At 38.7% G+C, this 21046-nt stretch overlaps 1 protein-coding gene across 1 annotated transcript; it reads right to left on the bottom strand.

Moving 5' to 3' along the window:
- Positions 1-565: 565 nt before the first annotated feature.
- MAP1A (methionine aminopeptidase 1A) lies at positions 566-21011 on the bottom strand. The gene is made up of 16 exons (XM_039021841.2): positions 20790-21011; positions 18922-18972; positions 18267-18452; positions 17480-17555; positions 10305-10352; positions 10182-10226; positions 9831-9930; positions 9250-9301; positions 9126-9167; positions 8916-8977; positions 8735-8833; positions 2437-2510; positions 2251-2320; positions 1969-2034; positions 1799-1887; positions 566-1035 (listed from the first exon to the last, which is right to left on the bottom strand). Exons 1-16 carry the CDS (start codon positions 20861-20863, stop codon positions 961-963), a joined length of 1209 nt encoding a protein of 402 aa, XP_038877769.1. The 5' UTR covers positions 20864-21011; the 3' UTR covers positions 566-960.
- Between the last annotated feature and the right edge of the window lie 35 nt (positions 21012-21046).

Here is a 21046-nt window from a genome sequence, read left to right as displayed (position 1 = left end):
ATTAAAAAAAAGTATATTAATTTTCGCTATTTTTCATCACTATTAAAATTAAATTTAAAATTTTACTTCATAATTATTTTAAATTAATTAATAAACATTAGCATCAATATCTAAAAGTAAAAAAATTAATGAAAAATAAAAGTTAAAAATATAAATCTAGAAACCTAGGAATCAAATTGAAACAAACTCAAATTTCAAGGATAAAGTTGTAACATTGTAAAACTTAAGAAACTAAATTAAAACAAACTCAAAACATAAAAGACTAAATGTAGAACACTTTAAAATTTAAAGACCAAATAAAAACTAGACTCAAAACTTCGATACAAAAACATTATTTTCCCCCTCCCCTTTTTTTTTTGTCGCGAAATCAATTCATACCGAAATTCTCGCAGTATTGTACACATTTTCTACCTCGTTCTGGGCTCTCATATATTTCCCATGTAATATGGTCAGCAACGAAAGCTCACAACCTTCATATTTATACGTGAATAACCATTATTAAAATGTTTTATTAGTCTTGTATTAAAAGATCTTATACAATCTTTGCTATGAAATTTTCAACTCGTAGAGAAAAGATTATCAATTATTAAGAGAATCTATAAATGTAGATCTCAAAAAAAAAAAAAAAAAAACCCTACAGAATCAAACAGTAGACATTACAAACAAGTCGAACCTCGAAGGTATTGTGTGTATATAGAAGATAATTAAGGGAGGGCAATAAATGGGGCTCAAATTTATCAACTTGGCTTCATCACCCTCAAGTCCAACTGATGAAAATAGCTAGTATAAATTAAACAAACAGTTCCATTACACTATGATGACATTATTGTGTTATGTTTCCAAGTTTCCAAGAAACGTGTGAAATGAGAAATCTCGCATCTTATGAAACTGAGGCCAAAAATGGGGAGCTTCAAGATTTATGATTTTCTTGCATTTGTTGCCATTGTGATTTGTTGATTATCAGCTCAGCCATGGAAAGACCTTAGGAGATGTGGGCAGCCGAGCTGTGAGGACTTCAACTCCAGTTTCTGTTACCTGCATAACACAAAATTACACACCATTTTACATTAGACATTCAAGCTAGGGAAACTAGTCGGTTAGTTCAGTCGGTTTGAAGTGTATTTGTTGGTCAGTTCAGCAACTAGTCGATTAGTTCAGTTTTAATTGATTCTATTCGTTCTAGGGAATTTGATTTTGCAAGTAGAGCAATGAGTTTGGAAAGGTACCAATGCTGGCGCTTGGTTTGTTTATTTGTTTTCTTTAACCAATGGGTTTGTTTGAAATTGATTTTGGCCAAAACCCAACATAAATTGACCCAAACACCCTACGCATCATTTTACTATCTATTAAAGAATGAAAGGATTGTTTAAAAAGGAGAGAGAGACTTGGGTGATGTACTTATCTTGGTACATCCCAAGTATAGTCTAATAAAATACTGCCATGTGATATTTCCTTTTTTGTGTGGTAAAAAAATGGATGTACCTAATCATTGCTTAAAAAAAATGGTTCCTAAAGGTCTAGAACCTAACAGATAACTGCGTGCACAAGTGCTTTACAACAAAAAGTTCTCCAGTGTTTTATCTGTGACCACCATGCTGATTTCCTTCAGAAAATGTTGCATACCATGCTAATTATAACAAGTCAGGGGCTCCGGTTATTTCAAAAGAAGTTATGAAAATGCCTTCCAGGTATAAATCGTCAAAGAGATGGGATATCCATTACTTGATTTTAGCCAGACCATTAAATTCAATATACTAATATTGGAAAATAGGATGGTGCAAGGGATCTTCATTGTTACCAAGAGGGTGTGTTCAAACTGAGCACTTCGTTTGCCATCAGCAGTAACAGCGGTCCACCCATCAGGCCACATTCGATCACGCCACACGCCTGTGCTTAGAAAATTAGAATTACATGAAAAAAAAGAGAGAAAGCACGTGCAGGAATCAAAGATGGGAGTAAAACATTTACCTGCATTGATCATTGGTTCAATTGTGAAGGTCTGCCCGGCTTTCATCACACCGACTGCTTTGTTTCCTGGCCAGTACATCATCGAGAGTAAGATTTGACCGAGGTTGAGCAAGAGGCAGAGACATATCATTTCTAATATCTGTAGTTTCTCTCTACATTCCAAACTCAACAATGAAAGAGGATGCACAGGGGACAGCGAAACACAATTATCCCCTGGAAATACAAAATACATACGTAGATATATATACACATACATACATACATACATACACACACACTTACTTCCATAATGAGGAATATTAGGGGCACAATGAAAGAGCTCTCCAATGCCATGCCCACAATATGACCTGACCTAATTGTATATAGAGGCAGTGAGAATAAAACAATTATACAAATATTTAATAATCTGATAGAAGTGATAATGACTTCTATTGGAAACTGCTATTGGAAACTGAAATTAGACATTACCACAGACAAGCCTGACATTGAAGCATGGCGATTAATAACTTCTCCAACATCACGGAATCTAACTCCAGGTTTCACTGATGATGATAGAAACAATCCAGAACAAAGATTTTTGTTACGTAACAAAAAATAATGACAGTAATAATAAAACTAAAATTACGTCACAAAAGGATTATATCACAGCAACATTATGTATTCTTATACATAATCTTCACAATCCGACCTAATTTTGACTTTTCTTATGATGGTGGATATTGGTTCAAAAGAAAGATCTAAGAATGGATACTGTTGAAATACGTTGAATTAGCCCTAAGGGCATTTTTGTAATTTTTGCTATATTTGCTAAATTAGGGTTTCACCTCATTCTATTTATATCTGAGGTTGGGTCTATTGTATGTATGACATTAAATAATAAGTCCTTTTTCTATCGTGGTTTTTCTTCCCTGAATTAGGGTTTTCCACGTAAACTCCTTGTGTCGTCTTCTTTTCTTCTATTTCAATATGGTATCAGAGCAAGGTGATGAAACCCTAGCTCCGATAGAAGAAACTCAATCATCAAACTTGATAAGTGAAGGTCGCTGACTAATGAGGCTGTGATTTAAGCAGCAGTTGATCGCTATCTCCGAACCATCATCCCAGGTGGCTCACAACCGAACAGATCCAGCTAGCGAGCCGAACAGCAGGTGGTGGGCTTGCTCCAGCTGGCGCGCCGATTAGCTTCCAGACTCAGCCGTTCCAATCGAACACCATCGAGGAAGGTCACGCTCTCCAGCCGGCGCACGCGAACAGGTCACAACCGATTGAACCCTCGACTTCGCACGCGATCGATTTACAGCCGATCGGTACCTCGACGTCACACAGAACCGGATTTGCACCAGACGGTCGTGGGTTTGCTCCAGCTACCGGGTCGGGTCAGATCGGCGCGATTTCTTCAACCTCGCAGCCGATCGCCGAGCCTTCTGTCCGTTACCCACCATCACAGCCGTCTGGGAGCAACGCCGGTCACGGGTTGCCGAACTTTGCCGCCGGTGGACTTCCGACAGTAGCTTCTTCATAGTACCATGGTGGATAGCTTCTTCCTCATGTGTATCCAGTTCAACCCCAGTTTCGAATGGGTGATTCCATAGAAGAAAATCCCATGGTTTTTAGACAAGAAAAATTCCAGATCTGAATCTCATGGGGAACTCCAACAACAATTGGTTAATCTCCAGCAACAGATGGACGCCCTTGGAGTCAGATTGAATGGCCATGATTCTTCCCCGATGTATTCAGAAAATCCGGTATCAATGTTACCTACTCTTCCAACTTCTAACTTTTTATTTGGAACAATTGGAAATTCTGCAGGAATGATCACAGAAGAGAAGTTGAATGGGCAAAATTACTTCTCTTGGTCCCAAACAATTAAAATGGTTCTTGAGGGACGCCATAAGTTTGGATATTTGACTGGAGAGGTACCACGACCGAATCCTGGGGATTCTCAAGAGCGTGTCTGGAAGGCAAAGGATTCTTTGCTCCGCTCAATGTTAATCAGTAGCATGGAACCACAAATCGGGAAACCTTTACTCTATTCAGCCACTGCCCGAGATATTTGGGATGCAGTCCGACGGTTATATTCGAGGCGTCAGAACGCATCCCGCCTGTATACTCTACGTAAACAGGTTCACGAATGCAAACAAGGGAGCATGGATGTAACGTCATACTTCAGCAAGATGTCGTTGTTATGACAAGAAATGGATCTATGTCGGGAGATCATCTGGAACTGCCCACGAGATGGAATTCAATACTCCAAGATAGAAGAGGTTGAGCGTGTGTGATTTTCTTGCCAGGCTGCACCCCAAATTTGATACAGTTCGTAGTTGAATACTAGGGCAGAAACCAATTCCGTCTCTCATGGAGGTCTGTTCAGAGGTTAGATTGGAAGAAGATAGATCGAGTGCAATGAACGGGCTGGGTGTTACCACTGTAGAGTCAGCTGCCTTCGGGGTAAAGTCCACTGGAGCTGATGGTGACAAGCAGAATAGTAAAACACCCCCAGTATGTGAGCATTGCAAAAAACAGTGGCACACGAAGGATCAGTGCTGGAAATTGCATGGTCGCCCTCCAAATGGTAAACGTCGCCCTCCGAATGACAAGTCGAAATCTGGGTGTGCTCTAGTGGGTGAATCAGTTGAGGGGGCTGCACAACCTCAGACACAGCCTCCAGTGACCAATCCTGGTGATTTAGGTACCATAGGGATCGGAACAGTTGCTCGATCAGGTAACCCTCAATCTTTTAGTTTCCTTGTTGAAGGAAATGAGTTATGGATTCTAGATTCAGGAGCGACCAATCACTTGACTGGCTCATCCGACCGGTTTCTCTCATACTATCCAAGTGCTGGAAATGAGAGGATTCGAATTGCGGATGGGTCCTTCACTCCTATTGCTGGAAAAGGCAGACTGTCACTATTTCAGGGATTAACTCTGCAAAATGTCTTACATGTGCCCAAAATTTCTTACAACTTATTATCAATAAGCAAAATAACAAAAAATTTGAACTGTAGAGTTGTCTTCTCACCAGATACTACTTTGTTTCAGGACTTGAGCTCGAGGAAGACGATTGGCACTGTCCGATATGACAGAGGCCTATATTTTCTGCAGATGCTTCTTCCAGAAGCTTGTTTAGGACTAGTCTTTTATCTTCATTTACTATATCTGAAACAAATTATTTATTGTGGCATTTTCGTCTTGGACATCCTAGTTTTCAATATATGCGATATTTGTTTCCTCATTTATTCCATAATGTGAATGTTCCTTCATTATCTTGTGATGTCTGTATACGTGCTAAACAACCTCGCGTGTCGTTTGTTTCTAGCCCTATAAACCTACCCAGCCGTTTCACCTGGTCCACAGTGATGTTTGGGGTCCCTCAAGCATCTCTACCTTGTCTGGTAAACGGTGGTTTGTAACTTTCATCGATGACCATACCCGACTTACATGGGTATATCTCCTTGCTGATAAGTCCAAGGTTTTATCTACCTTCAAACAGTTCTATACCACTGTATTAACATAGTTCAACACAAAGATTGCCATTCTTCGGAGTGACAATGGTCGTGAGTCTGTCAACCACACCTTCCAGGAATTCCTAGTGTCAAAAGGGAACATCCATCAAAACTCGTGTGCATATACTCCACAACAGAATGGGGTGGCTGAACGGAAAAATCGCCATCTCATTGAAGTTGCTCGTTCCTTGATAATTCCAGCGTCTCTCCCTTCGTACCTGTGGGGAGATGCGGTTCTTACCTCAGCTCATCTAATTAATAGAATGCCTTCACGAGTTCTAAAGTTTCAAACCCCTCTTGAGTGCTTCAAAGAGTCCTATCAGTCTACCCGTCTTATTCCCGAGGTTCCTCTTCGTGTGTTTGGGTGTACAGCCTTTGTTCATACTCATGGTCCACACCGGACTAAGTTTGCTCCACGAGCTAAAACATGTGTGTTTGTCGGGTATCCCCTTCATCGGCGAGGCTATAAATGCTTTCATCCATCTTCCAGAAAATATTTTGTCACTATGGATGTCACGTTCCTTGAAGATAAACCGTTCTTTCCCGTTAGTCATCTTCAGGGGGAGACCACGAATGAAGAGACTAACAGTTCCACGTACTCTGTACCCATTAGCCTCAATCTTGAGCCTAGTCCTAATATTCCTGAACCTGAGCCTAGCTCCAATGTTCCTGGACCTAGTCTACCTAGTCTTGAACCTAATTTTGCTCCTGTTGTTCCCGTGTCGGTTCTTCCTACTAGACAAGTGCCCTGGATAATATACTATAGGAAGAATCTCAAAAAGAAAATTCAAGAAACCTCTGGTGTTCCATCGGAAAGTGTCCAAGCGTCAGAACCAGCTCAGGTTCAAGATCCCGTTGTTTCAGAGGAGAGTCTTGAAAAAAAGTCTGAGAACATAGAAAATGATGAAATGAGCTCAGAGAAGGTTGAAACTTCAGGAGGTAATGAGATGCTGAAAGATCCTCAAGAAGATGCAGAATTGTCTCAAAAGTCTGATACTGAAGAGGGACAGACGAAAACACTCTAGATATGCAAATTGCTCTGAGAAAGGGAACCAGGTCATGTACAAAATACCCTTTGCATAGTTTTCTGACTTATAGTAACTTATCTCCTGGTTTTAAGGCTTTTACTACTCAGCTGGATGCTCTAGCAATACCTACCAGTGTACATGCGGCCATGGAAGTTCCCGAGTGGAAAGCAGCAGTAATGGAGGAAATGAGAGCTCTTGAGGCAAATAAGACTTGGGAGTTAGTAGCTCTCCCTAGAGGTCACAAAACAGTTGGTTGCAAATGGGTGTTCACAGTGAAATATAAGTTTGACGGAACACTCGAGAGGTATAAAGCCAAGTTAGTTGCTAAAGGGTTCACTCAAACGTATGGGATTGATTATTCAGAAACTTTTTCCCCAATGGCTAAATTAAACACGATTCGTGTTCTTCTGTCTGTCGCCTGAATAAAGATTGGTCCTTACATCAACTAGATGTAAAGAACGCATTCCTAAATGGTGAGTTGGAAGAGGAAGTTTATATCAGTCCACCTCTAGGTTTCGAAGCTAAGTTTGGGAATCATGTTTGCAAACTCAGGAAGTCTTTATATGGGTTGAAGCAGTCCCCTAGGGCATGGTTTGACAGGTTCACCGTGTTTGTTAAGTCCCAAGGGTTTGTTCAGGGGCATTCTGATCATACCTTGTTTACCAAAAAATCACCCTTAGGAAAGATTGTTGTGTTGGTAGTGTATGTTGATGACATTATCCTATCAGGGGATGACACGGTAGAAATTGCTAAGCTAAAACAAAGGATGGCAAGTGAATTTGAAATCAAGGATCTTGGTAGTTTAAGGTATTTTCTAGGGATGGAAGTGGCAAGATCAAAAGCAGGAATATCTGTATCTCAGAGAAGTACACTTTGGACTTGTTAAAGGAAACAAGAATGACTGGATGCAAACCTATTGACACTCCTATTGAGGTCAATAGCAAACTGAAAAGTATTTCGGAAGGAGTTCCTGTGAATAAGGAGAGGTATCAACGCTTAGTAGGAAAACTGATTTACTTGTCTCATACTAGGCCCGACATCTCCTATGTTGTGAGTGTAGTAAGTCAGTTCATGCAGAGTCCATATGAGGAGCACGTGGAAGTTGTGACTCGAATTTTGAGATATCTAAAGTCCACCCCTGGGAAGGGCTTGGTGTTCAGGAAACATGACACACGGAGCATCGAGGCATATACTGACTCAGATTGGGCCGCATCTGTGATTGATAGAAGGTCAACCTCAGGATACTGTACTTTTGTATGGGGAAATTTGGTAACTTGGCGGAGTAAAAAACAGGGTGTAATGGCCAGAAGTAGTGTTGAGGCAGAGTATAGAGCTATGAATCTGGGAGTGTGTGAAGAAATCTGGTTGCAGAAAGTTTTATCTGATCTTCACGAGAGTAGTCCGGGGCCCATGAAGCTGTATTGTGATAATAAGGCTGCCATCAGTATTGCGAATAATCCCGTGCAACATGATAGAACCAGACATGTGGAAATTGACAGGCACTTTATTAAAGAAAAGTTAGACCGCGGAGCTATTTGTATTCCCTATGTACCTTCAGTCCAACAGATTGCAGATGTTTTTACGAAAGGGTTATCAAGACAGACGTTTGAAGCTTGTATTAGCAAGTTGGGTCTTGCCGATATCTATGCCCCAACTTGAGGGGGAGTGTTGAAATACGTTGAATTAGTCCTAAGGGCATTTTTGTAATTTTTGCTATATTTGCTAAATTAGGGTTTCACTTCATTCTATTTATATCTGAGATTGGGTCTATTGTAAGTATGACATTAAATAATAGGTCTTTTTTCTATCGTGGTTTTTCTTCCCTGAATTAGGATTTTCCACGTAAACTCCTTGTGTCGTCTTCTTTTCTTCTATTTCAATAGATACAATCAGACAAACTATCAAGTAGAACCAACACAGGAAAAAACGAACATATTGCACATCTATTCCATAGAAGACAAAAATTAACTCTATCAATGGATCCTGAGAATGATCCACTGCAGCAGATTCTAAAACTACGTGTATTTTTCTCAGATCTACAAAACTATTACAGGACTAACTGTAAAAGCCTAAAATATGACTTAAACAGACGGGTATAAGAAATTACAGTCCATCTAATATCATACAAATGTATCGTCTAGATTTTCGATAAGATGCATGAAATAGCATTGTCACGGAAAGTAAGGAGGAAGGAGTAGGCATTGTCCATGGTGCATCATTGAACAGTACACGTACCCATGGCTATAGCTTTCTCCAAACACTCATAAGTACACTGGACTAAACGTCGGGACTCTTCATCAACTTCTCCTACAAAATATGTCTCATTGAGATCACCTGTATTTCAAAATTCAAGTCAGCAAACAGCAGATAAAAGTAGTTCTTTGGGTCAATTAAAATTGAAGATTACACTTCTTACCATGATACCCTTTATAGTACACAGTCACATCAATATTTACAATATCGCCATCCTCTAATTTCCTGAAACAATTAGAGCAAATGTTTACAAACGTCAACCTCATAAAATAATCAATGTATTTAAACTTATTTCAAATTCAATGCATGAAATAACAGACTCAACAACAGGAGATGTACCACATCCACATGAATGAGGGACTAAAACACCTACCTTGCATCAGGAATGCCATGACAAATCACTTCATTAACAGAACTGCAAAGATAGACAAACTAAAATTTCAAAAAATGCACCTGAAAATAAAATTTATGAAAATTGTACAAAAATTAGTGCATACGTGCAGCAAGACTTGGGAAAGAAATGGTAATTGAGTGGAGATGGATATCCACCTGAAACAATGTATGGAAAAAAATTAGTAACCATGGTTCCCATGCAAATAAACTTTCCCCCCATCTAAATTGAATAGTAGATAACCTATTTTGGTAAAATTAAATCTCACAATAAATTGGCACTTTGAAAGATCAAAAGGTAATAAAACAAAATAAGAGAGTTGAAATAAAAGCAAAAGAGAAGAAGAAACCAAAATAAATATTTGACAAACGAAGCAACAACATGAAAATTATCCCTTTCCCAACCGGTGGAAAGAAAGAAAATAGCTGCTCTCCAGTCATGGGAACTCCTAAAGATTAATGCTTGAATTATTATTATTCGGAAAGAGAATCAAGCAAGAGTTGCAAGAGGCACCACTAGAAATAGTGAACAGTTTTTTTTTTCTTTTTTTTCAAGTAATCGAGCTCCACATCAATTCACATGCACCTCAACTAATAATTTCATGAAACAACCACCTAAACCAAATCCAAAGGAAATTTGGTGTATAATAATAATTTGCAGAGTAAACATGTCTGTTATTTCTAATACCTGCAGCAATTGTTGCTTCATGAACCACACGGTCAATTTCATCAGTAGTTATACCCGGCCGAATCACTCTGGCGGCTGCATCTAGAACTTCCCTTGAGATCTGAAAAATAATTTATTTAATCACCGAAGAGATTCTTAAAGCATAAATGTAAATATGAGTGTAAAAAATTTAGATACATAAAAGTAAAAATATGAATGTTAGATACATAGATTCTTCATCTGGAATTGTCGATAAAATTTAGAGACAAGAAGCATACTGACTCTATAAGTAAATATCACCAGATGATTTTTCATAAAAGTAAACAGATGTGATAAAGCTTTGCATTAGAATTGAAGAGAAATAAGACATACCCTGCCAACCTCTCTCATTTTTTCAATTTGATCTGGTGTTTTGATCTTCAAAAGAGAAAAATATATGGTTAGCCTAGTGACTGAAATTTTTACACAAACTAATAGCTAAAAACAGAAGCATACCTCAACAACATGTTGGAAGTCACTATTTGGCTCAATTTTCGGAATTCCCTGCAAATTCAGAAAAAAGGGGAGGTATATCAATTACAAAGTCATTGTGGAAATAGAAACAGAAACAACATTTACACGAGATCGATCACTCAGTACAACCCAGACAATATAGCAGCATATATCTGCATTCTAGGACACAACCTCCAAGATCTGCAACCAGTACTGTTACCCATATCTTCAATCCTCTTATCAATCAATTTATATTTCAAAGGAAGAATGGTTGAAGAGCAAAGAGATTTAGTCAAACAGGAGACTGTACCAGAGTATACCACTAATGCGCTTATCAAGAGTGCATCCAAGTTTCTTACATAAAAACAATATAAATCAGGAGTGCATCAGCTACTATGGTCTAAAAATATAATTCCACCTTACTCACCTCAGATCTTCACTAGGCAGCTTTCTACTTATCTTTAGTCCAAGTTATTTATAGTTGACAATGCCAACATGCCTAAATTGTGTTTCAATAAAATTATTCATTTGTCAGCTAAGCTTTTGTTTTGTTTGTTGTCCCAACCACTGAGATTGCTTGGCTCCAAGATGTTGCTGGTGGTTTTATTCATCGACTTTCTCTTTGGAACTGAATACATGGTTGCTATTTTAGCTATTGAACAATTTTTTAGATGGTCAAGTGCTGGTAATGCTGTTTTGGATTGTTTTGTCCGGTCTGTAGGAGGGTCTACAAATCTAGATGTTTGGTATAATGGTGTTAAACCCCTGATTATTAACACATAAAAGGAAGGGTAGAAGAGGAATTGCACCAAGGATTCTAAATGATGAATGGACTAACCGTGGAGAGGGAAATAACCATGAAGTGGGATCGTGAGAAGAAAAGGGGACCACTGTGGGGGCTATAAACAGAAAGGGGAAAGAATCAGAAGGTGTGGAAAATTTTGGAGAAGGCTTAAGGAGCTTTTCAGGAGAGAATTTCCAGCTCTCTCGAATGTGCTGGTTTTGTTATCTTTCTTTGCTTGTCATTTCTTCTTTTGGTTCATCTGTTGTTTAGTGCGTCTTCTCCTACTATTGAATATTGTAATAGCAGATTGTCCTGTTTCTTTATCAATATAGATATCAGAAATCTGTTTCTCTGTAATTGTTGGCTGTGTTAGGATTTACCAAGTGCAGGTGCATAGAGCCCTAACAAATTGGTATCAGAGCCATGCAACCTGGGGCAAACAAAACAAATGGTGCAGAAACAAATGGAGGAAAGAATGGAAGCAAGTGAGAAGGATATTGCCGGAATGAAGGACATGATCTTGGGCCTCTATAAGAGCATAGAGAAACTAACCGAAGAAGTTCGAGAAAATAGCTCGATCAGAAAGAACGAAAAATCCAGTGCGACTGATAGTTCCTGACTCAAGTTGAAAGGGAAGGTGGAAGAGGCAGACTCAAGCCAGAGTCACGAAGATGGAGGATCGGACAAAAGCAAATATAAATGCCTGGAGATGCCAATCTTTGCCAGAGAGAATCTTGAGTCCTGGGTATATAGGGCAGAACACTACTTCAAAATACACAAGTTGCATGACGCTGAAAAGGTGAAAGTGGCTATGGTAAGTTTTGCTCCAGACAAGGTGATTGGCTTAGATGGAGTCACAATCGCCGACGATACTTACTTGGGAAAAGTTGAAGAAGCTTCCGACCTTCAAACGAGGGTAGTCTCGGAGCACGGTTGCTGCGAATAAAACAAGAGGGAAGCTATGTTGATTACGTAAAGAAGTTCGTGACCTACTCAACGTTGCTACCGGAGATGGCGGAGAATGTACTCATTGATGCTTTTCTAAATGAACTCAAACGGTCATTGCAGGCCGAGGTCATCAACCGTCACCCTGTGAGCCTGGATGAGTGTATGCGGGAGGCTCAACTCGTCAACGATCGTACCTAGCCTTCAAGTTGGCCTTAAGTGATTTGGGTATTATTGGGCCTGTCATGGGAGAGGCCCAAGTTAGGAGTAAATAAAGTAATACGACAAGGAAAGCAAACCCTAAAGGGACGGAGGTGGGGTCAACGAGACAAATTTCAATTCCAATCAAAGGGAATTTCGGAAAAAAGGATCGGTCGGTGAAGCGTCCAACAAACAGCGAGTACCGATATTAACTAGAGAAAGGATTGTGCTTTCGCTGTAACAAAAAATATTCTCACGGCCATCGTTGTAAGGTAAGGGAGAATCGAGAATTAATGTTGTTCATCACTGATGATGAAGAATTGTAAGTAGACATGGAACTGGAAGAGGTCGAAGTTGTAGATAATCCGGAGTTGAAAATGATAGAAGTAATCGAGGACGCGGGGATTTCTATGTGTCGATGATGGATTTTCCGAAGAGAGGCACAATGAAATTGAAGGAGACGATCAAGGGAAAAGAAATCGTCGTGTTGATCGACTATGGGGAAACTCACAATTTCATTCACCAGAAGTTGATAGAGGGATTGAACCTTCCAATAACAAACACATCCAAATATGGAGTAGTAACCGAAAACGGAGAGGCGATAAGGGGGAACGAAATTTGTAAATCTACGATAGTCAAAGAATAGGAACCGGAAGTAACGGTCAATTTTCTTCGGATTGATCTGGGAAAAATTGACGTGGTTTTGGGAATGCAGTGGCAGTTCCCACCGGTTTCATGGGAGCCCACTGGCCATCGTTAACAATGTGCTTCACGGAAGGAGATAGAATAGTTATATTGAAAGGAGATCCTTCGCTGACCAAAACAGAAATCTCGTGGAAGGTTTTACCTAAGGAATGGGAAGAAGAAGATCGAGGATTCCTTATTGAACTCCAGAATGTGGAGAGTGCCGGTAATCAAGAGGGACGAGGTGATGGGGAAAAGAAAGAGGACGAATTCTTACATGTCATGATTCAAACACTAATGGAGATGAACAAGAATATTTTTGGATTACCCACAGAACTTCCTCCGAAGCGCAAGGTTGACCACCGGATCATTACACAAGAAGGGCAACGACCAGTCAATGTTAGATCGTACAAGTATGGTCATCATCAGAAAGAAGAAATCGAGAAACACGTGGGGGAGATGTTGCAAGCTGGGATAATTAGACCAAGTCGAAGCTCCTATTCAAGTCCAATATTGCTAGTTAAAAAAAGGATGGTGGATGGAGATTATGTGTAGACTATCGAATGCTGAATCAAACCACAGTAGTTGACAAATTTCCTATCCCGATCATTGAAGAGCTATTAGATGAACTCCACGGATCAGCGGTGTACTCCAAGTTGAACTTACGGTCAGGTTATCATCAGATCCTAATGAACGAGAAGGATGTGGAACAGACGGCATTCCGTACTCATGAAGGCCACCATGAGTTCTTGGTGATGCCCTTCGGGTTGACAAATGCTCCGGCCACCTTCTAGTCCCTGTTGAATCAGATATTTCGTCCATTCTTACAAAGGTTCATATTAGTTTTTCTTTTATGATGTTCTTATCTATAGTCCTCATATCACCACTCACAAGATGCATTTGGCTGTGGTTTTCAATATCTTGCGAGATCATAAGTTGTACGTGAACAAGAAGAAGTGTTTGATTTGTCAAACCCGAATCTAATACTTAGGACATTGGGTCTCATAAGAGGGTGTAGAAGCTGATGAAGAAAAGGTGAAGGCAATGCTACATTGGCCCCAACCAAAGAATGTAACGGAACTCAAAGGGTTCCTTGGCCTTACTATTACTACAGAAGGTTTGTTCAAAATTGTGGGTAGATTACAGCCCCCTTAACTCAACTACTTAAGAAGAATGGCTTCAGCTGGAATGAGCAAGCTAGGCTAGCATCTGAAGAGCTTAAACTAGCTATGATGACAATTCCCATGTTGGCTTTACCTGACTTCTCACTTCCCTTTGTGATCGAGACCAATGCATCCAGCTTTGGGGTAGGGGTTGTTCTGACTCAGAACTCTAAACCAATTGCTTATTTCAGTCGGAAGTTATCCCCCCGAGCCCAAGAGAAGTTGATCTATGAAAGAGAATTGATGGTTGTGGTTCTAGCAATGCAAAAATGGTACCAATGGGAGCACGGGAAACTGTTCTATAAAGGGAGGTTAGTGCTTTCAAAGAATCCTCATTAATTCCAACCCTTTTGCACACTTTTCGTAACTCGGTGTTAGGAGGGCATTCGTGTTTCCTTACGACATATAAAGGAATGTCAAGGGAGTTGTTTTGGCAAAGAATGAAATCTGATGTGCAACGCCATGTGGAACAATGTGAGATATGTCAACTTAATAAACCGAATCCTTGAACCCAACGGGTCTTCTTCAACCCTTGCCAATTTCAGAGCAGGTATGGGATGACTTAATAATGGATTTTATAGAGGGGTTGCCTAAATCGGAGGGATATGATTCGATAATGGTGGTGGTGGACAGACTAAGCAAGTAAGCCCATTTCATTCGATTGCGACACCCTTTTTCAGCTAAACACGTAGCAGAGTTGTTCATTCAAGAAGTCATCCGACATCATGGGGTACCAAAATCTATAATCACGGATCGAGATAAGATCTTACTTAGTCACTTTTGGAAGGAATCGTTCTCCATGATGGGGACAATGTTAAAAAGAAGCACAACATTCCACCTCCAAACCCACGGACAAACGGAAAGAGTCAATCGTTGCCTTGAGACTTATTTGAGATGTCTTTGCAACGAACAACCATTTAAATGGAGCATGTGGATTCCACGGGCAGAAATATGGTACAACACCACATTCCACACCTCGATCAAGGAAACATCGTATCAAGCGGTTTTTGGCCGGAGACCTCCACCTCTGTTGTCCTACGGGGAGAAAAAGACAACTAATGACTTGGTGGAACAACAATTGATGTCCAGGGATGCTGCTCTTAATGCCTCGAAGGAGCACTTAGTGATTGCTCAAAATCGTATGAAGAAGCAAGCGAATTTACATTGAAGGGAGTTACAATTTGAAGTGGGGGAGGAAGTATTTCTGAAGCTCCATCCTTACCGACAGAAGTCTCTAGCAAGAAAAACGTGTGAGAAATTAGCACTAAAATATTATGGGCCCTATAAAATCTTGAAGAGAATTGGTGAAGTGGCCTACAAATTAGATCTTCCTTCCGAGGCCATTATACATAACATTTTTCACATTTCGCAGCTGAAAAGGAAGTTGGGATAGAGTGCTCAAGCCCAGCAACACCCTCCAACTTTGACGGAAGAATTTGAGTTGCAAGTGGCGCCTGAGGCTGTCGTAGGGGTTTGTTTGAATAGTGAGACAACTACGAAAGAGTGGTTGGTGAAATGGAAGAGTCTACCAAAGAGTGAGGCTACATGGGAGTCGATTTATATGATGACTAAATAATTTCCCCAATTCCACTTTAAGGACAAGGTGCAATTCGAGGAGGGCGTTATTGTTAAACCCCCGATTATTAACACATATAAGAGGAAGGGTAGAAGAGGAATTGCACCAAAGATTCTAAATGATGAATGGAATAACCGTGGAGAGGGAAATAACCATGAAGTGGGATCATGAGAAGAAAGGAGGACCATTGTGGGGTTATAAACAGAAAGGGGAAAGAATCAGAAGGTTTGGAAGATTTTGGAAAAGGCTTAAGGAGCTTTTCAGGAGAGAATTTCCAGCTCTCTCGAATGTGCTGGTTTTGTTATCTTTCTTTACTTTTCATTTCTTCTTTTGGTTCATTTGTTGTTTAGTGCATCTTCTCCTACTATTGGATATTGTAGTAGCAGATTGTCCTATTTCTTTTTCTTTACTTTTCATTTCTTCTTTTGGTTCATTTGTTGTTTAGTGCATCTTCTCCTACTATTGGATATTGTAGTAGCAGATTGTCCTATTTCTTTATCAATATAGATGTCAGAAATCTGTTTCTCTGTTATTGTTGGCTCTGTTAATGGGACTTACTGAGTGCAAGTGAGTAGAGTCCTAACAAATGGCTTGTTTAGTTGCTTTTAGATCTTCTTGCTGGTTTACCATATGTTTCACGTATTCAGTTGTTTGTCAATCTTTTTTCGCTCTTGCCTTGTTTACAGTTTTTCATTTCATATGTTTCACATATTCAGTTGTATGTCCATCTTTTTTCGCTCTTGCTCCTTGTTTACAATTTTTCATTTCATCAATGAAAAATTTGGTTTCCTTAAAACAAAATTAATAAAATTATTAATTTGTTGTAGTTAATATACATATTTGGAGTACAAGATGATATTCTACAATGAAGTATCCAACAAAAAGAGGAAAAATGAGAACAATTTGATTCATACGAGAGAACCTTGCACTCTAATTCTTAAACTTTTTGACTCACTCATGACTCAGCATGTTCAAAGCTTCTAACCCACTGAATTCTTCATCTGCATGTCAAAACACCAAGGAACCTGAGTCGGAAACCCACACCATGACAACTTGAACGAGGACTACCAAACATTTCGGGTCTTTTACTACCAGCATTCAGTCTTTACAATGGGGAATCTGCATATATTTTCAGACTCTGTTTGGATGCATTCTTGTTTGACAAAGATACTAGTGGATTGAACCTTGGATGCACACTTCAAACCAAGGACTTTGTTAATTAAGCTATTACTAATACAAGTAGGCAAAAGGATGCACTCTTTTTCTGGAAGAAAACAAATTTCATTGATAAATGAAATATACAAAAAGCTAAGCCCCAAAAAATATAATCCAGGAGTTACAAAAAATAATCTCTAATTGGCTACAATCATAAAAATAGGAAAAGAACAAAATCTTTTGGAACAAAAGGTCCACTTAGAAGCCACACAAATAATAGAAACCTCTTTGGACATCATTGAAAATCCTAGATTGCAAAGATCCAATTGATCCACAAGATTCTCATTTTGTTCTTGAACGTAGCAACACAGAACAACTGATAGATAAAATCCTTGATAGTATTCAATTTGGCCAACAAAGCTAAAGAGAAACAGATTAAAAAAATATATCAACACAAAAACCCAGCGAACTGGTGCTCCATGCATAATTGTTTAGCACTCATCCTTCACTTCAAACAAGACACGCCAAACAGAGATATACTTCTTGACCGCTCGATCTTCAAGTATAAAACTTATATCAATCTATTCATTCATTCCGAGTACTATATCAGCATAAATTTTCTCCAACATTCACGAAGACTAAATGCACAACAAAAAATATTCAAACTCACATCATCTGCCCAATCCGGCCGATCTATGTGAGGAGGTACATCATGCCTGCTAGATATGGGATATGGCCTTAGAGTCCTGTAAAATAACAGAGGGCAATCATGCATCCAATACTTCATAAAAAGAAAATATTTCACATACTGAATTTAAACTCAAAGTTTAATTTGTTAAAGCTATCCGGAATCTATAATAATGGACACTGTACACCAATGGGAATACAAGCTTGCTGTCTTCTATTATGAAGTTCATTCAGGGTACGGAACCTCCCACCAACTTTAAATCAAAGGTACAAACAATAAGCAAATCCCTTGTATCAATTTATATGAACATAGTTTTCAGAAGAAAGATCAACAAGATGGGTTTCTCCACTAGAATGCCATAAAGTTCACATTTTCTTCAAGCACCAAATGCTGGATGCTAATGGTCTCATGATACACATTTACAGGTAGCCAAAAGTACTACTCTGTTGCTGTAAATTTGGCAACAAAAAAGAAAGATACTATATAGATTGGTACCACCAGCTCTTGGGAATAATGCTTGATGCAACAAACTTTTTAACACAACCAACCAATTTTGGGACATAAGATACATGAGCAAGCTTTATTTTAATTAGTATATGAGTAAACAAAGCCCTCCAAAGAGGAGAGAAAAGGAAAAAAGGAATAAGGAAATCAGATGGAGGAATATAGAAGGAAACCAAGACACCCACTGGACATCACAAAAAAATCTTATCCAATTGGAGAAAAGAAATACGTGAGTGGCCAATGAGGATAAAGCCTTGATTTTTACCCTGTCCAATCAAAATGGGGTAGTTTTGGTGTTCTTGCCTGTCCTTTCTTCAAGCAATATAGCCAACCTTCACTCGCAAGATCTGAATTCTGTTCCCCAGAATTACCGGTCCCTATCAAGGACAGTTTTGCTTTTAAATGTACTGATTTGTGAGTGCTCCAAGATGCCTTGAAACAATCCTGAGAACTGTTGAGATAGGAAATTACATAAATATATCAACGTGATTCCAATACTTAACAAATATTTTATCCAGATCATCAAATGGGTCATCTAATATAGATACAATGTCATACGAATTAAGTGATTCTTGGATTTTTGATATTGATAAATCAATATCCTGGGGTGTACAAATTAAACACTAAAGAGTCTTAATGCATAAGAAACTTTTAGGTTTAAGTTTTGATGTTATACAATCACATGTCGAAGTTCTTATGTATGTCAAAATACATGTCAAACTGCTAATTCAAAAGTTCTCAAACTCACAGAATGTGAACTTAGCTTCCACTGATGGTTTCTTCAACCCACATCAATCATATTACATGTTCATCATCATATTTTTAAGAAAAACGATAGAATAAGAAGTTATATGTTTGATTGATTTAACTGATATCCAATAAATATTTTGATCTAGAGGTAGTTGGCAATGACCACAGACCAGAAAGCAGCACCCTCACGAGGAAGCTTCAGCTCCATACACTTCGGACACCTGAAAACAAAATAAGTTAACCAGGAAATAATGGTATTAATAAAAGTTTAAATGGTTCTCAAGGAATATATGGACTAAAAGTTCAAGTCGCCCACAGTATCCCTAAACTCCCAACAATTTATATACTTTTTAAAGAACATATAGGATCACAGATAGTTTCGTCCAACAACATTATCATTCAAATACCTTTTAAACACTAACCCTAATTGTCATTATTACTACAATCACACTTCTCATTTACATTTTATTTATACTGAATAATGACAATCACCAAATAATCAGAACTTATTAATGAAATGCCATTTGTTTCTGAAGTACTATTATGACCCAATGCAGTGGTGCCTTTCACTTGACACCTATGCTGTCTACTGATAAGCTCCTCTCCTAGTTCAGCATTGTTTGAAGCAACCTTTGGCTGGCAATCTCTTCGAGCTAAAGGGAGAGGTGCTGTGAAACAATTCAGTTAAATGCCTTTTCTCGCAAGGTCAGTGAGAAAGAAACCAAAGAATTTTTCATGATAAATTCAGAAGTGTGAGGATGTCTGGGATTAAGAGTTTTTACAACAGCTTCCTTTTAAGGCTAATTGCACAACACACTTATTTTTTTGTAACCGAGATTCTTTTCTATTTAATCCAAGTAGAAAATTTCTAGTAATCCCCTTGAGTTTATATTCATTTTTCATCATCCATTTATACTTCAATTGATTAAAAACAGAGTCAAAACCAAGCATTCATTAGTCTTACATACTTCATTTTATTAAAAATGAAAAAATAGAGAAGGAAGAACAGGGAATCCTCACAATAACTCAGGGCTTACATGAAAGTGCTCTAACCGACACAAATGTTTTATTTGAGGCATATGTCTTGAGCTTCACCTTCGACTTTAGAACCATACTCTAATTTTTTTTTTTTTTTTTCTTTTCATGAGTTTTATGCCCTTTTCGGATCAAAAGAGGTTATGCCTCCAGTCTCCAGCCTCCCCCATTGTGTCATTTAAGTGACAGGAAGACGAAGATAACACCATTTCCCAATGATGATCAAAATCCACCCAAATAACTTGTAAAACACTTCAATAACTTTCCAACCAAAGTTCTCAATATAGGGCTTCAAAAACGTTGCTCATTAGTTTTAAAGTAATTCATGACTTCCCCACCCAAAATGAAACACGGGTGTAAATAACAGAACTTCAGTTTGTAAGTTTTTATTGTTAGTTTTCAGTTGTAAAATCAGAAGCTATATTCTGTTAGTTTTGTAATTCAGTTGTAAAAAACAGAAGCAATATTTTGTTTTCCCCTCTATAAATAAAGTTTTCCTCTCCTCGTTTGAGAGAGATCACTTTCATTCAAAATCAGACTTTTAGTATTACACCACACACACAACCGCTCCAACTACCCCATTGGTTTAAAACCTCCAAAGCAACTAGAACTCGTTTTATACATAGAATCTACTTCAGAGTATCATGTGGCAACTATAATAAGGGCTCTTAAAATGGCATGGAATCCCCTACCTATTCAGCACATGAGCTAACAATTTCCAACAAAATCACAAGTCAAAAACACCTCAACCATCACTTTCAACTTCATTCATACCATTATTAGATTCAGATTTCGCCCAAAAATCCCAAATGAAAATGAACAATAAACTTCCAAAGGCAATAACTATCTTCCAAGTCCGCAAGCCCAAACTAAGCAGCTAAAGATTCATCAAATTCCAAAGAAACGCAAAACACCAAATTCCATCCACATTTAAGAACCAAAATGAACGTGCAAACTAACACGGCAACTGAAAAAATTTGAAAAGAAAGATAAAAACACATACTGAAGATGGGAAGGCTTGCCGCATCGGGCACAAGTTAAGGTAACAGTTTCGGCCGTATCTGAACCGCCGGCCATCGAACCAGTGACGGAAACGATCCTCTGCCGTCCTCTTCCGCCGCCGGAAAGAAATATGAATCGCGAACTTTCAATTATACGAACAGAGCGATTGAAAAAATATAGAGAATGTCTTGAAAAGTTCAGCAACCATGCTTTCGTGTGGTTAAAGACAAAGTAGTCGCCCTTTACAATTCTACATTT

This window comes from Benincasa hispida, chromosome 1, assembly GCF_027475165.1.
Source record: "Benincasa hispida cultivar pf3 chromosome 1, pf3_genome.v1.1, whole genome shotgun sequence".
Lineage (NCBI taxonomy): Eukaryota > Viridiplantae > Streptophyta > Magnoliopsida > Cucurbitales > Cucurbitaceae > Benincasa > Benincasa hispida.
Note: the sequence above shows the minus strand (reverse complement) of the source record. Positions and strands in the feature narration are given on the sequence as shown.

What these genes read in the sequence shown, in the direction of transcription:
- MAP1A (XM_039021841.2), bottom strand. Translation starts at nt 20,863, where the DNA reads ATGGCCGGCGGTTCAGATACGGCCGAAACTGTTACCTTAACTTGTGCC. An exon ending in GGCCGGATTGGGCAGATGAT is followed by an intron (nt 10,353 to 17,479) that starts GTGAGTTTGAAT and finishes CTGAATTTGCAG; the next exon opens with GGAATTCCGAAAATTGAGCC. An exon ending in CATGGCATTCCTGATGCAAG is followed by an intron (nt 8,978 to 9,125) that starts GTAGGTGTTTTA and finishes TAATTGTTTCAG; the next exon opens with GAAATTAGAGGATGGCGATA.